A 17,241-nucleotide genomic window follows, 5' to 3' on the forward strand; every position below is an offset into this window, starting at 1 on the left:
TATTGGTTCAGGATGGTTTGTTCAGGGCAAAATATCTAATCTGACAACAATAGCCACCATAAAAAAGTACCATGTACTATAGAAAATACACGTTTCTTTAGTTGCAGTCGGCAGTTGTGTCTTTCTTACCTGTGCTTTGCTAATAGTAATAGTAATATCGTTTATTGCATACAATAGAATAGATCTTACAATGGAAAAAGATGACATGGCACCCTGATAGGTTATTGGCAATTATCCATAAAACTACATTAAATAATTTATGTGTAATATTATTCATATTGCTTTGTGATTGCTTCTAATGCAGTTGCTCGAGGAATAATAAAAACGCTAAAAGAAGTAAAAAAATGATAAAGAATTTGTTCTCGGGCTGTCAGGTACCTAAATCCTACTTTTATTATTAAAAAGGGAAGTTACATAATTATTGTTACTTATCTGCCAACTTGTTTATCTTACCAATCTTATTCAAATGCATTTCTTTTTAATTTATATACTTATGTACATTTGCAAATCCAGTAAAAAGTTACTTATACTTGGTCAAGCAGATCTTGTCAATAGAAAAAGGCGGCAAATTTGAAAAAGTTAGGCGCGAATGGTTATCGTCTCATAGAATGTTTTAATTGCGCGCCTTTTTTTACTGACAAGATTTGCTTGACCAGCTATAGTCATCTGAGTGTATTTCGTTTTATTTGGCATTATTATCCAGATTACAAAACTCAGGTAGTCAAAATTCAGCCAGCCATTTATAGCCGGTCAAACAACTTAGTCAGTATAAAATGGCGCGAAATTTAAGTTTTCTATTGGACCATAACCCTTCGCACCATTTTTTTTAGATTTGCCGCTTTTTTCAACTGACGGAAATGGCTTGACAAATTTTATTTTTCATGTACCTATATCAATGCAAACAAAATTGGTTAACTATGACGTGTACACTACACTTATAGTTGGTCAAACCAATTTGTCAGTCAGTAACAATCAGGAAAACTATACTCATCCACCCACCATACCCCCCACCCACATAGAAATATTGTTTCTGTAAGAAAATTTTACTAATAAAAAAATCGTACCTTTTTTATCAAAATCGTACCTTTTTTGACGTACGACTGTACATAAGCTGGAACAGCTCTGGCAACACTGATTTACAATGACAGTTCAGTCAGTCAGGTAGCGACCAAAAATACTTACGTGTCGTGCAGTTTTTTTGGTAATCTTGGCCCAAAATTAACAGTTATCTTTTTATTTGTGAATAAACAGTACTTAACCTGACATTATCATGGCAAGTAGTGATAATTCAGCAGAACTCCAGGCAGAAACGAAAACTCCACCAGCATCTTCATCGTATGCTACTGCAACTCCACAACTTGAAACAGGAGTTACTCAAAGTGGGAACATCCGAGAGCTCTGCAAACTAACAAAAGACTTAGTATTACAGCCATCAACCCCTAAACCGATCCAAGGGGAAAATGTACCTGATACTTCTTCTAACCCATTGTTTACAAACGCAAGCCAAAATAACAATGAAGTGCTGAAAATGTTAAGTCAAGTTGCCGATAAGGTAACTGAAAACACTACGCCAAAAACTACGAAGAAAAAGAATGCAAAGAAAAAGAAAGAACGGCTGAAAAAACTGCAAATTACACAACAGAATGTTACACCACAGCAATCGCAGACAGCGCCACCAAGTAATGCTTCGGTTCAAGAATTATTTACTAGACAGATAGCCCCTATGTATCAACCGAGCCCATCATACTACCTGGAGAATTTAAGTTATCATCCTCACTTTCAGTACATGTATCAACAACAACCTCATAATGCGGCAAGTGTTCCTAGCTCACCTCTGGCTCAGCTACCTCTGTTCAATGCTCATCACCCTGACATGAGACAGGCAGACCCTAGTACTCCAAGATATTTGCAAAATGTCATGCAACACCCTTTGCTCAATAAATCATACTCGCTTGACAGTTACCAACAACAGCAACAGCAGCAGCTACAGAGGCAAAGCGTGGGAAATGTTACTCCAAACTCCAATTCCAGACACACACCAAAGTCTGACAACAAACGCAGGACTAGAACAAAAACCAAAGAGAACAACCAGAATGGTGATAAAAGGTTTGGACTTTACATGCCTCTTAGTGAAGTGGAAATAGGCCTAAAGAGCAAACAATTAATTGAAGGAGTTGTGAGGATTAATCCTAAACAGTTCACACATGCTTATGTATCAAGTAAGGATAGAGATGAGCAAGACATTCTTATAGAGGGGATCAAAGATAGAAACAGGGCTTTGGAAGGTGACATTGTGGTTGTAGAAATTATCACAGACAGCAGCAGTGATGAAACTGATGCAGAAAGCAAGAACAATGATGCAGTTAATGAAATGAATGAATCTGGAGATGTGCCCTTCGATGATGTCAGCAAAAATGCTGAAATAGATGGTAATGATACTCAGACAAGTTTTGAGGATGTAAATGATGATGATGAGGATGCCAAAACTAATACTGATATGACACCCAAACCAGACAAAAAACAGAAGAGAGGAAAAGTTGTGTATTTAAAAGAAAAAGTGCACAACCGCACATGTATTGGAGTATTGAAACTTATGCCAGATAAAAATAGACAAAAGGCCTTATTTGTGCCTCGCGATCACAGGATACCACGCCTCAATATTCCCTTTACAAGTTGGCCTGATAATTTTTACAAAGAGGCTAAAAGCTATGAAAATACTTTGTTTTTAGCCAAGATAATGGACTGGTTTGATTCCAGATTTGCTAATGGGAAAATTATAAAAAATATTGGCCAATCTGGGGACATCGTGACAGAAACAACAGCTATTTTGGCACAAAATGACTTGGATGTAACTCCATTCGGGCAGAAATATAGCCACTTGTACCCGAGACTTGACTATGTTATACCACAAGATGAAATAAAGTTGAGAGAGGACTGCCGAAATCTCTGCATTTTCAGCATAGATCCATCAAATTGCCGTGATATTGACGATGCTGTGTCTTGTAGAAAACTTGACAATGGGAATTATGAGATTGGTGTACACATATCTGATGTATCCCATTTTTTGACTGAAGGCACAGAGCTGGATGAGAAAGTATCAGAAAAAGCCACAACCATTTATTTAGTAGAAAAAGCTTACCACATGCTACCAGATGAGCTGTGTATGCTTTGCTCCCTGTTTCCAGGGGTTGACAAGTTAGCTTTTTCCGTTTTTTGGGAAATAACTGACAATGCTGAAGTTCTTAGTCATAGATTTGCTAAAACTGTGATTCATTCCTGTAGTCAATTGGCCTATGAACATGCTCAAGCTATACTTGAAGATGATGAGGACGAATCTGATTTTCCAGAGATATACAATGGCTTCCAGTATAAAGATATAAGAGATACAATTAAAATATTAGGCAAAATTGGTGCCAAATTCAGGCGAGGGAGTTTTGAAAATGGTGCTCTACGTATTGATCAACCAAAGGTTGCTTTTCATTTACACCCATTTAATGGGTTGCCTAAATCATTTTGGATTTATGAATCCAAAGAGAGTCATCAGCTTATTGAAGAGTTCATGTTACTTGCTAACATGACTGTTGCTGAGAGAATATACAAGGATCATCCGCAGCTAGCATTTTTAAGGTGTCATCCTCCTCCAAGTGGATACATGATGAAACAGTTAGCTAAAGCATTGAAGCCGATGGGAATTGATTTGGAAATTGATTCAGCGGGGAGTCTGCAGCGCTCAATATTGCCATATGTAGGTCCGGAGAATGAAGATAGAGGCAGAGCTATGGTGCTGAGCATGCTTTGTGCCAAGCCTATGGCGAGAGCAAAGTACTTTTGCGCTGATGGGGTTGATGATGATGATTTTCACCACTATGCTCTGAATGTACCTCTCTATACCCATTTCACTAGCCCTATTCGGCGATACGCAGACATCATGGTGCACAGGTAACTAAATAACTTCTAAAATTTCTATGATATATATGATTCCTATAACTTTAATGAATTTGTTAATTTTTCGATAAGTGTCGGTGCCTTAAGGCCGATTTTTAATTGGCAGTACCTGACAACCTGCAATACTTTTTGACTAAACAGAACATGGCAAAGATTACTTTTATCTTGAACTAAACGGGTCGTCTGTTGCTAAGCAGACAATATTATGCATCAGTACATTCATTTGTTCTATCCTCCTAAGGCCCAAGGTCCTACCCATAGTATTTATTAACTTTCTTATTCAGACCCAACTCCTACAACAATTGTGTAGTCATAGCGTACCACGGTCCTACCAGTAAGACTTAATAGAAAACCCATCATTTTGTTTTCAAATTTTGCGCTTATCGAAATTGGCGTGTACGAACTTCTGTTTTGTTTTGTCTGGAGCCCTTTAACAAGTTCGTAAAAAAAAATCAAAGTGCTGTACAAGGTGCTGTATAAGTACAATAACATTAAAAAAAGTCTTTTAAGTACTTGGGTCTGAATGAGTATAAAACAATAGTACTACTGGTAGGACTATGGGCCGTACTGACTACATACTCAATTTTTCGTTGGGCCTTAGGAGGCTATTGTTCATCATCATCATTTTTAGCCTTGTGTCACCCAATGTTGATCATAGGTCTTTCTTTGTGTACGCCATTTACCTATATCTTGGTTATCAGTGTTATCACTGAGTTAGTCTAAAGATTTTGAAATAACTCATTAGCTAAAAAGCAAATTAACCTAATGAGTGTAATGAGACTAATGATTTTCAAGCAAAGAAGTAGGTAATTACATCTTGAGTTTACTAAGTTGAGCACAAGTTGAGTAAATTAAATTTGTACTTTGGACTTGACCTCAGTACTAATATATTTTTTTTAATTTCAGACTACTAACAGCCAGTCTCAAAAACAGTGGTTCTCCAGAATGGGAAGTGGATAAAGTCCGTATGATAGCAGCTCAGTGCAACAAACAGAAATACAATGCCAAGAAGGCCGGGGAGATGTCCACTGAGCTGTACACGCTCAAGTACATTGAGATGCACTCGCCCATGGTGACGGAAGGGGTCGTGGTGGAGGTTCGGGAGAAGTACATAGATGTCATCATTGTCGCTATGGGGCTTAACAGGAGAGTTTACTTTAATCCTGTAAGTTTACCCCCTTATTCATGAAACTATCAGTAAAAGTATAACAAAACTAACCATGTGGGGCGTTAATTAATTCATTTATTTATTATGAATGATTAATACTTTATAATTATGTTGAGATGGTTACAGAAAGATTTACGGCCGACATTAAGCCAAAATTTAAATTAGACACAGACGTCCATGACGAAAGTATAAGGGAACTTTTATAAGATGAATAAGGGTAAATTTTCGGAAATACCCTAAAATTAAAGCCTTTCAAACACGCTTATAGTCACACCAAGTTAACTCGACACCGATTTTGATATCCCAGGCGGTCTAACCTAATGGACTCGCGCGTGAGAACGCAACTCATGCTAGACCGCCAGACTGCAAGTGTTATTTTAAATGTCAAACTTTTATTAAATTATGACGACTCTTAAGTTTCTTATTGAAAGTAGGTATGTATGAATATAAATTATATGTTTTTTTTACAGGACTTCCCAGGCGATTTCAAGTGCGTGAAAAACGACGCTGGCGCCAAACTGTCTCGAATGGAAGTTCTGTGGCACAACGGTAAAGACGCGCCCCCAGACGCGCCTCAGATCAAACAAGTCATAGAAGTATTCTCCATAGTCCAGATAGAAATGCACAAAGGCAATGAGATGGTCAAGGTTGAAACGAGGCTTGTCAAACCGGAAGTTAGTGTGGAAAATTGATTTTCTAAATCATATGTAGCAAAGCTGCCAGGTTGCAAGACTGCATTTTCTGTCTCTTTCGCACAGTTAAGAGGTAGGTAGTATAGCACGTGACTTGAAAAGTGTGTTGTGTGATGGACACGGACAGATCTAGTTTTATATTACAATTTGAATGACATCTAATTCTTCATTACATAATTTTATCTGAGCTATAATTGCGGGGATCTTTCTCTTTTACTCCAATGAAGACGTAATTAGAGTGATAGAGAAAAATGCCCGCAGTTCGCGAACTTCGATTTTCGCGGTAGACCCTCTGACTTGTGAAGTACAACTTAATATAGGAATGTGATCATGTCTGTTGTAAACTAGTATAATTTAAACCCAATAACTTTTTACTTTAAACTGTTGTTCAAATTCACTCTGATGTTTATATTGATATCAGTTTTGACTGCTTTAGAATAAATAAATTAGTTTAGATTTTATTATTTTCTCTTTTTAATAGAATGAAATTATAATGTGATCTAGATGCACAGCTAACTATTATTTCAACTGTTTTATAACATTTATTGTATTGTATTATTTTATAATTAAGGGTTTTAATGAAATTTGGAGTGTCTTGTAAGAGAAAATAATTGCCAATTTGGCATGCCGGCATTTATATTTATTATGAATGAAATTGTTTTGATTTTTTTTATCTGCTTGTATTTGTTGTGTATATGAATTAGCTTTATTTTATTTGAATTGGTTTATTGATTCAAATGCAGTGTGCGCCATCTGCGTGTAACTGTTGGAACTAAATACTGAAACACGGGTTGTGTCTTCGCAATTAAGTTTAGAAGCAAAAGGATGCTAGTACGGAATTACCTTGAGGCAGGCGTGACTCACTCCGCGATTTCGTCGCTTTGCTACAGGTAGCTAAAAGTACATCCGTTCCGCCCCAATTTTGGGGAAAGCCATAAGCCGCTAGGTGGCGCTGTCGTCGCCACCTAGCGGCCATATCTGTGCTAATCGTAACAGACGCGTTTTGTTAGAGAGTGAGTCTTCTGTACCTAGTACTATTATTTATTCTGTGCTTGAGGACAGATTTGGCAGCAACACATTTACAAGAAGTTCTTTATGGTGATATTAATATGTATGTACTTTAAAATAAGGAAGACGAAGAATTTCGTATATTGACCTGCCATTCCCTACTCTAGCGCACTCTAGTTATATTGCTATCTCGTTCGCACAACGGCATTGACCGCCAGCACGGGCGGCACAGCAATATAATTGGCGAAAGTAGGAAATGGCGGGTTATTAGTGTACGACATTTTACGTGCTGAGCGTCCTATTGAATTAAACGAGTGAAGTGTTTGCCTTGCAAAAAACGTTATTTTTATTATCATCATAAATTACCCGTCAACATATACAATTTGTATACAGTTTGTGTCTGTGTGATATTTCTGATGTTTGTAATATTCATTGTTTTTAATTCGAATCATTTAGTTCAGAAGTATCAGAATTCAGAACAAAATGATGTGGTAAAAATTATGTGTTTACGAAATATTTGTATTTAAATAATTTCGCTGCTTCAAAATGAAGGCACGATCGTATAGTATTAATTTTTTATAAATGTTTATGTTTTGGTCAGTCGTCTTGCCTTTTCTTAGACAATAACCGTCTCTGGGTTAAGTTTAAATGCTCAAACCGTACTTTTGTAACTTCTTTCATTGATGTTGTAGACCAATCAATACATTTTTGAGGATTTTTGGTTGTTTTCTTTTAGGCCTCATTCTCACGAGCGCTTTTTCAACGCGCGTTAAAATAGGTATATTTTCGATACAAGTGCGAAAAAGAGGAAATTCGAAACGAGTGGCGATAAATTAAAACACGACCGAAGGGAGTGTTTTAAATCGACACGAGTTGCGAATTACCTATTCGCACGTGTATCGAACAACGTTTTACAGTACATATGGCACTTTAAAGTTTCGACATACGCACGAAAAGTGCTATTTTACGCACTAGTGCGGAAAAGTAGCCCCATATGTACAGTAAAAACCTTTTCACACCACCCATTCGGAAAAGAGCTTTTTCTTCCCTGCTAGGAGGGATCAAAGTGCCACTTTTCCCCCCTGCTAGGAGGGATCAAAGTAACACTTTTCTGTTCCACTATTTTTACATTTTTTTAGCTTAAATAATCTGTTTAAGCATCAGATTGTGTCAACACTAAGATTTTTTTATTTTCCTCATAGGTAGTTGATGTGAAAAGCAGTATGTGTCACACGGTATCAAAATCATTTCGTCTTGGGCGTTAACACTTGAATCCCTCATTACGCTCAGGATTCTACTTTAGAATCGCTCACTACGTTCGGGATTCTATTGTAGAATCCATCGCTTCATTCAGGATTCTATTGTAGAATCCATCGCTTCATTCAGGATTCTATTGTAGAATCCATCGCTTCATTCAGGATTCAATGTACGCCCTTGACGGAAATATATCATTTTGATCCATTGTAATTGTAACACAAACTGCTATTAAATCCTTTGGGCCTTAATCTTGCAAGAATAAGCAGATTGGATATCGGATATCTCATCAGAGGGGCTACCGCGAAAACCGTTTTACGCAAATTGCGGGGATCTTTCTCTTTTACTCCAATGAAGGCGTAATTAGAGTGACAGAGAAAAATGCCCGCAATTTGCGAACTTCGATTTTTGCGGTTATAGCCCAGAGGGGCTACCGCGAAAACCCAGGTCGCTCGAAAGCTCGAATACGCAAGTGATAGAGAGACAGATAACGAAATTACGTGTTTCGCGGTAGGCCGTCTGTTGTAGATAGTAGTCTGGCGTTAAATTAAACACAAGTCGTCTCCTTCACGATTTTCGTAGACATCTCTTCTAAATACCTAAAACTGGTATGGATGTGTTCCTCGTGGTCTCTAGAAAACGAATTGACCGGTTTTAGTTTATGGAGAGGGGGACGTGTCGATAAAAAGGGGGGGAATGTGGGCGGCCGACCAGCATTGATATTTGTTCACATCTTGAGTCCTATGGGACCGATCGGTTCGTTTCAGGTGTCGTTTGAAAGAGTATTAAACGTGCTATTATTGCTTCATAATAACTGTAGTCATAACTGTAGTCGTTTAGAAAATATTTTAAAATATATGATTTTTACCGTGCATGGATGGCATAAGTACTGACAAAACATGCGTCTAACTCAATAAATTATAACTTTACCGCAATTAATGTTATTACAAAATATACGAGAAATTTCATTAGCTTTCTAAAAACATAAGGTTTATTGGTGTATGGTATTATATAACCATGTAATGATGAATTTTGTTCAGCATGGGTCACTACGCACCGTCACGTAAATGGCGGGCGACCGACCACAACCTGTTCATTGTTTCTCGGGTTCTATTTTACTGATCAATTGGTGATGGATACCATTAGAAAGAATGTTAAATGTACAATAATTGGTTTCTAATAACCGTAGTCATAACTGTAGTCATTTACAAAATAATTGAAAATATATGATTTTTACCGTGCATGGACATAAGTACTGGTAAAACATGCTTCTAACTCAATAGATTATAACATTACCGCAATAAATATTTTCAAAATATACGGGAAATTTTATGAGCTATCCAAAAATATAAGTTTTATTGCTTTATAATGTTGTATAACTAAGTAATCATGAATTTTGTTCAGCATGGGTACTGTGCACCGTCACGTAAATGGAGCCCGGCCATCGTTGAGTTTTCATTATATTTCAGGTTCTATTTTTCTGATACATGGTGGATACCATTTGCAAGCATATTAAATTTTCTGTGAATACTCGATTGTTTGAAATCTGAGGCCCAAAATAACCATTTTAAAAATATTAAAGAAAATGTTTAATTTTTACCTTAGAGGTTTGCTTAGTGAATGAAATAATTTGAGAAAGAGATAATGTAGTAAATATAGCGTGAAATTTTTAGAGTAAAATGAGCAAACTATTTATTAACTTTCCAAAAATATTGTTTAGTTACCGTACAACTATAAACATATATGTAGGTATGCCAGGACCAATTTCGCCAAGCAAGCAAACACACGGCGCGGCGAGCGCCTGGTAGACCAGCAGCATTCTATTATTGTTTGACAGTAAATTTTATAATGTAGGTATCCAAAATGATAAAATATCGATATAAATGATGGTTTGTTTTGTTTTTTTATCACAGGAAACTTAAGTATAGTTTGACTCTTTGGACAAAAGCCCAGTTCTAGGTTCATAACATCGTTAAGTTCGTAGCTTTCATGATTGCAAAACCACTGCATATGAAGTACTTAATATCTGTGTTGTTATTTGACTCACGCGTCTACACGTAAAACGTTTTTAAACCCACTCCGTAGTTAAAATTTAAAATCACCTTTTTAGTGGGATCTGAGGCTTGTGGCGTTAAAGAGATATTTGTCGCCGCACGCTCCAGGATGCAAAATAAGTGACTACTATTTGAGTAGCAGCGTATGTCCACATAATAACTATCCGTGAAGTCCGGTTTTAAGTATAGTAATAGTAAGATAAGGTCAATATTGAGTAAACTATCTATATTATATTTATTTACTATTTTATTTTACGGTCTAATTTATAGTTTTTGCTTACCTATTGATTCATTGGCGTTTGGCATTGTAGTTTTAGCTTGTAAGTATGACTCTATTGACAGTTATAAGATGTACTACGGTATTTAAATAACGCTCGTCTGTAACTACATGATCTTAGATCTATAATAGCGACTCATAACTTCTCTGTTCGACTGTAAGTCATACAAGAGAGTTAAGTAGCGATTGCGATATAAAAAGCTATAAGTAGAAGGCTTTATCACACGTTTAGAACCTTAAGTGCAAATTGCAGATTATTACTCATATAGATGTTAAGGTTGTTCAATTCACTTTGAGCTATAAGCTATAATACTAGCAGCTTAACATGCAATATAGCGCCCAAAACAGCTACTGTAGATCTTAAATCTTTAGATGAACCTTTTAAACACTTTTATCTCACCAGAGCCTGTAAACTGTAAACTAAGACTATAGATGTAGCTATTCTAGAGCCAGGCTGTCTTTAGGTAAGAAAATAGGTGCTAAGTGTCGCCTAATTGTTTGTTGGGATTTATATGACGGTGCGCAGTGACCCATGCTGAACAAAATTCATTATTACTTGGTTATATAATATCTTACACCAATAAATCTTATGTTTTTGGAAAGATAATGAAATGTCTCGTATATTTTGTAAATACATTAATTGCGATAAAGTTATAATTTATTAAGTTAGAACCATGTTTTAGCAGTACTTATGTGCATGCACGGTAAAAAATCATGTTTTCAATTATTTTGAAAATGACTAAAGTTATGACTACAGTTATTGAAAACCAATTATAGTACGTTTAATATTCTTTCAAATGGTATCTATCACGAACTGATCAATAAAATAAAACCCGAGAAATAATGAAAAGTTGACACCGATCTCCTGCCATTTACGTGACGGCGCTTAGTGACCCATGTTGAACAAAATTCGTAATTACTTGGTTATATAATATCATACACCAATAAAGCTTATATTTTTGGAAAGCTAATGAAATTTCACGTACATTTTGTAAGAATATTATTGGAGTAAAGTTATAATTTATTGAGTTAGACGCATATTTTATCAGTACTTATGCCATCCATGCACGGTAAAAAAATCAAATATTTTAAAATATTTTGTATATTACTAAAGTTATGACTACGGCTATTAGAAACCATTTATTGTACGTTTAATAACCTTTCAAATGGTACCTATCAGCAATTGATCAATAAAATAGAACCCGAGAAATAATGAAAAGTTTACGTCGGTCGCCCGCCATTTACGTGACGGTGCGTAGTGACCCATGCTGAACAAAATTCGTTATTAATTGGTTATATAATATCATACGCCAATAAAACTTATGTTTTTGGTAAGCTAATGAAATGTCTCGTATATTTTGTAATAAAATAATTGCGGTATTGTTGTAATTTATTGAGTTAGGCGCATATTTAATCAGTACTTATGCCATCCATGCACGGTATAAAATCAAATATTTTAAAATATTTTGTAAACGACTACAGTTATGACTACGGTTATTATGAAACAATAATAGCACGTTTAATACTCTTTCAAACGACACCTCACACGAACCGATCGGTCCCATAGGACTCAAGATGTGAACAAATATCAATAATGGTCGGCCGCCATCTTTGCCCCCCTTTTTTTCGACCCGTCCCCCACTCCATAAACTAAAACCGGTCATTTCGTATTCTAGAGATCACGAGGAACACATCCATACCAGTTTTAGGTATTTAGAAGAGATGTCGACGACTTTTCTCGAAACAGGCCGATTTCCACCTGTCTATAGGAAGCGTTATCGTTCCAATAGAACATATGAATTTCGCGCCTTTTCCTACTGACAAAGTTGTTTGACCGGCTATAGGTAGTATTCCATAATCAATATAATCATACCCGTTGATATAATAATTCAAACATAAAATTATGTAGGAATTTACAAATTTAATCAAAGAGTAGTAAAATATAATATGTATAGGACAATGACATTACGATCAATAAATGTTGGGTATAAATAAGTAAGAAAAGTTTCATAGTTTTAAAACGCTCCTTTGTAGGTTTTTGCAGCTGCTGTCATATGTCAAATTACTCAAATTCCTTTGCTATAGAAAAAAATACCGCGCTTTTGTATTTTGTGCATTTGTGATAAAAAAATAACACAATTAGTATGGAAAACAAGATAGTTGTTGATAATATATTTCACTCCGAAAAATATAATAGTTTAACAGCATTAGTGAGTGAACTGGACACTCTGTTGTACAAAAATTTACACACATCAGATACAATTGCAGCGGATCTCCTAGATGCCGACTTTATAGAAGAAATAAGGACTGCAACCAGACAAAATGATGTAGTTCTACACTTTGGGACCACACTGAGGGAGCTAAAATGTGTTATAACTGATGAATCAGCTTTTAGAGACCATACAGTTTTCATACGTTATGAAGGCCCTAAGAAATTGTGTGTCATTGATGCATCTATACCTCATGCAGCATTGCAAGACAAAGAATATAAAAGTATTAAAGACATAGTGAAAGCTTTTGAGGAACACGTAAATGCGCTATCTGGTTATTTTTATGAATTGGAACGCATTGACAGATACTGCACTGTTATGGAACCTGCTAAGCCATCATTTAGAGATGACTTTAGAAGAATATTACTAGGTGAAATAATGCATTGGCTCTTATCCACAAGTATTTAATAAGAATAACACTTTACTGATCTTTATCTTCGCCCAGACACACAGCTTGTTCTGTGTGGACCCTTCTATTTGTTATAAAATAGAAATTTTATTAAAAGGTTCCTATATCACTGTTAGGAAAAAACTTATTATTTATGATTTATAACAAACGCTTAGCAAATTAGGAACTTGGCTCAACTCTAGTGAACAGTCTGTCTGGTCGGTCTGGCTGTCTGTCATGAACTGATCTTATTGTGTTGTGTCATTGTCATGTCTAATTTTGAATTTAAATGTCCGTAGTCCTAAATATGTATGTCAGTCAGCCAGTCAGTTGGTCTATGTCAGGTCACCACGGAGGTTGGAAGCCACGACATCTAGTAAAACATTCTTGTTGCAATAAGATAAATGAAATCATGCCGACTTAATCGTAAGGTGTATCATAAGGCTTATAAAATTGGTTGGTAGTTTCTTTCGGTTGGGTTATTATACATCAAATGTACACAAGTACAGTTGGTTTAATTATTGATTTTAAAGGGATACTCATTTCTGGCAGATGACAGGACTTGGCTGCATGTTGAAGTGACCTCCAAGGGCTGCGCTGCAAACATTCACCTGCTGGGTCACTCGGAGCATTGGCATGACAAGTTACAAGCCGGTCTGCTTAACTGGGACCATGACAAGGATATTGTAGAAAATATTACAACTATGTTTGGTAAGAATTAAACTTTGTACATGATATTTTAAAACTCATGACTCAAGTAATTTTGTATTAAGCAGAAACATTTGCGAATGATACTATTAAGCTTAAGCCGCGTCTCGCGAGCAATGTTCGACCGCGGCAAACCTGGAAAAGCGTGGATGAAAAATATGTTTATGAATAGAATTCTACATGGTGGTGTGAGACTTATGGAGATATGAAGTTGATGTTACATTACAAAATTTCACAAGAATGACATCAGAAGATTACAAACTTTTAAAAACATTAATTCCATGCATCACTTATTAATGATCTGTTGCGATAATCACTACATTTACTATTCCATAGAAACTGTTTAGTTCCGTATAATTTAATTAAAGTACGACACTTCATTATCCATGTCTGCTGCCGCGCTCGCGAGCCAACTGAAATATGTACACATCCGTCCCAACTGCGCGCGAACATTCCTTTGCCGCGCGCCGAAACACCGACAATGAATGGTTCGTCGCGAGCCGCGTTCGAGCAGCGAATGATCGAGTTGGCTCGCGAGCCAGCCCGGTATAGAATAGATTGCGCGCGGCTGCCTCGCGAGCCAATGTTCGATAGCTTGCCGCGCAATATGGAGACGGGGCTTTAGCTCAGGCTTTAGGAATAAATTAAAAGTGGAATATTTTTTTTAACTCATTTTTATGAATTTAATAGTTTATACCACTTACTTCTCTCTCATTTACACTGGAGCAGTATGTGTATTGTGAACACTTCTCTTTCAGAGCAGCCATGCACTGATTCATATATACATACATGTATAGGTATGTACTACCAATGTCTTTTTTATTTTTATTTCAGATATAGCAAGTTTTCCTGTTATGGATAAACCTCCAACCACAAATAAAGGTTCAGAGAATTCACCTGAAGAAGTTGTTTGCAACATTTGTCTCTGCTCAGAATTACCTGAGATACCTGGTGTTCCTCAGCCTTTATGTCAGAATCCACAGTGTGTAGTTTATTTCCACAGGAGTTGCTTATTCCAGGTAATTTTTAATTAAAATATAAATAGATTAAAGTGGGTTCCCATACTTATTATTGTATTGTGGCTCCCTAGAATATGATTAATTAGACATATACCCGCAATTTGCGAACTTCGATTTTCGCGGTTATAGCCCTGTATGTGTTTGTCTATACTTCAGTTGCCCGTTAAGTTAGTTTTTTTCCTAAACAAATCTTTGTAATATCATCTTTTCCAGTGGCTGGTTGCCTGTTCTGGTGGACGTCCGCCGGTATTTGGAGTAGCTACAGGCAGTTGTCCCACATGCTTAAATCCAACGACTTGTAATGAAAATGATAATTAAACAAAAAATTATGATTAAAAATATTATTTCATAAAGTACCTGTACCTGTTATTTCATACGTATAATTCCATAAAAAAATGTTTTTCTACACACGTGTTACTAGTTTCCTTTCATTCCTTTACCGCTACCTGATGGTTATGGGTCAACAGTATCACATGCGCGTTGTCAATTCTGCTCAAGCAAATATCTTGAATACTTAAAATTTATTTCATTTGAGATTTGTGTAAAGGATTAAGAATCAATTTTTTAACAAGCAGTTTCGTCTGCGAGCGATATTCCAAATTAGGATTAAGAATATACTTTATCATATAACATATGAATAATAATTTATGTTAGTATAGTATAGTTGGCCCACTGTACCTACTAACAACAATAGGTACTAGGTACTCATCAGTGGACCTTACGACATTGTAATAAGGTTTAGGAAATGGTAAAGGCACAATTCATTATCACGCCGGGTCATTATTGTTATGCTCCGTCGACATCGCTAACGTAAAGATAAACCGACGAAATGTAGGTAAATAAAGGTCTAAATAATTGTAGTCATTTTGTGTTCTAGACCGTTTGCGATGTAGACTAAAAGGGATATAGGCAAAATATTACACTAGTCATTTTGTGTTCTAGACAGTCCGAGACCAACCCATCTAAATAACGTACATAGGTACTCGTTATTCTCAAATTAGAAGTTTTAATGTTGATTGATCATGATAGAAGTTTGAAATTCAATGTTCAAGGCTGTTGAAGGCAGATAAGTGAAATAGATTTTTTTGCAATTTACTACTTAAGTGCAGGGGAAATCATGCGAGTCCATAGTATAAAATTTAAATCAAGCCCGTTAACCGATATTAGAAAAATGAATGGTGATTGGTCGCCCAGTCTAAGGCCCCATTCGCACGAGCACTTTAACAACGCGCGTTAAAAAAGCGTTTGAATGACACAAATACGGATGAAATGACGGATACATGTGTATTTATTCACACGATGGCGTTGGCGCTTTTTACCAAGCGGTGTTGGATTTTCGACTTTAAGCCTTGGTCATTAAATTGAATTTGGCGTGCAGACAGATTCAAGCGCTTTTTTAACGCGCGTTGAAAAAGCGCTCGTGATGGGGCACTAAGAGGCGCGAGTTCGAGTCTCGCCTGAGGAGGTGAATCCTTTATTATCTATATATATAAATGCAAGTGTCCTGACTGACTGACTGACTGACTGATTCATCAACGCAGAGCCGAAACTACAAAAGCTAGAAAGTTGAAATTTGCACACTAGGTTGCATTTATAAAGTGTACAAGAGATAAGAAGCGATTTTGAAAAATTCAACCCCTAAGGGGGTTAAAAAGGGGATGAAAGGTTGTATGGGGTACAAGTTTTATTTAGAGCTAGGAATTTGAAACTTTCTAAAAATATATTATATTAAAAAACAAGAAAACTAATTTCAGCGTTTTTGAAAATTCATCCCCCAAGGTGGTGAAAAAGGGGTTGAAAATTTGTATGGAGATCAAATATTTTTGTGAGTGTGGGACTTGAAACTTTGTATATGGGGATATTATTATAAGACAGGAAAAGTTATTTCAGCGTTTTTGAAAATTCATCCCCTAACAGGGTTAAAAGTTTGAATCCATTACAAATGCTTTGAAACTTCTTAGAAAGGCATAATAGCCGATTACAAAATAAAGTAATTGCAACGTTTTTAGAAATTTAACCCCAAAGGGGGTTAAAAAGGGGATGAAAGTTCGTCTTGGGGTGCAAATTTCATTTTAAGCTAGGAACTTGAAACTTTGCAAATAGATATTAAATTTAAATACAAGAAAACTAATTTCAGAGTTTTTGAAAATTCATCCCCTAAGGTGGTGAAAAAAGGGTTGAAAGTTTGTATGGATATCAAACATTTTTTCGAGCGCGGGACTAGAATCTTTGTATTTGGGGATATTATTAAATGACAGGAAAAGTAATTTCAGCGTTTTTGAAAATTCATCCCCTAAGAGGGTTAAAAAGGGGTTGAAAGTTTGAATCCATTACAAATGCTTTGAAACTTCTTTGAAAGGCATAATAGCCGATCACAAAATAAAGTGATTGTGACGTTTTTGGAAATTCAACCCCTAAGGGGGTTAAAAAGGGGATGAAAGTTCGTCTTGGGGTGCAC

General features: G+C 36.2%; 2 protein-coding genes across 2 annotated transcripts; both read left to right on the forward strand.

Annotated features, from left to right (window-relative positions):
- The first annotated feature begins 1,148 nt into the window (after positions 1 to 1,148).
- Positions 1,149 to 5,839, forward strand: LOC134652457 (DIS3-like exonuclease 2). Its single transcript, XM_063507647.1, has 3 exons — positions 1,149 to 3,939; positions 4,852 to 5,110; positions 5,584 to 5,839. The coding sequence occupies exons 1-3, from the start codon at positions 1,271 to 1,273 to the stop codon at positions 5,803 to 5,805; spliced, it is 3,150 nt and encodes a 1,049-aa protein (XP_063363717.1). The 5' UTR covers positions 1,149 to 1,270; the 3' UTR covers positions 5,806 to 5,839.
- Positions 5,840 to 12,494: 6,655 nt separating this feature from the next.
- Positions 12,495 to 15,113, forward strand: LOC134652204 (E3 ubiquitin-protein ligase Fancl). Its single transcript, XM_063507372.1, has 4 exons — positions 12,495 to 13,038; positions 13,609 to 13,767; positions 14,599 to 14,783; positions 14,997 to 15,113. The coding sequence occupies exons 1-4, from the start codon at positions 12,543 to 12,545 to the stop codon at positions 15,099 to 15,101; spliced, it is 945 nt and encodes a 314-aa protein (XP_063363442.1). The 5' UTR covers positions 12,495 to 12,542; the 3' UTR covers positions 15,102 to 15,113.
- Positions 15,114 to 17,241: the final 2,128 nt, after the last annotated feature.

The sequence above is a fragment of the Cydia amplana genome, chromosome 11, assembly GCF_948474715.1.
Source record: "Cydia amplana chromosome 11, ilCydAmpl1.1, whole genome shotgun sequence".
Lineage (NCBI taxonomy): Eukaryota > Metazoa > Arthropoda > Insecta > Lepidoptera > Tortricidae > Cydia > Cydia amplana.

Excerpts from the sequence above, each read along its gene's own strand:
- LOC134652457 (XM_063507647.1), top strand. The coding sequence starts at position 1,271 with ATGGCAAGTAGTGATAATTCAGCAGAACTCCAGGCAGAAACGAAAACT. Across the intron at positions 3,940-4,851 it reads GCAGACATCATGGTGCACAG|ACTACTAACAGCCAGTCTCA; the intron begins GTAACTAAATAA and ends TTTTAATTTCAG. Across the intron at positions 5,111-5,583 it reads GGAGAGTTTACTTTAATCCT|GACTTCCCAGGCGATTTCAA; the intron begins GTAAGTTTACCC and ends TTTTTTTTACAG.
- LOC134652204 (XM_063507372.1), top strand. The coding sequence starts at position 12,543 with ATGGAAAACAAGATAGTTGTTGATAATATATTTCACTCCGAAAAATAT. Across the intron at positions 13,039-13,608 it reads CTTTAGAAGAATATTACTAG|ATGACAGGACTTGGCTGCAT; the intron begins GTGAAATAATGC and ends CATTTCTGGCAG. Across the intron at positions 13,768-14,598 it reads AAATATTACAACTATGTTTG|ATATAGCAAGTTTTCCTGTT; the intron begins GTAAGAATTAAA and ends TTTTTATTTCAG.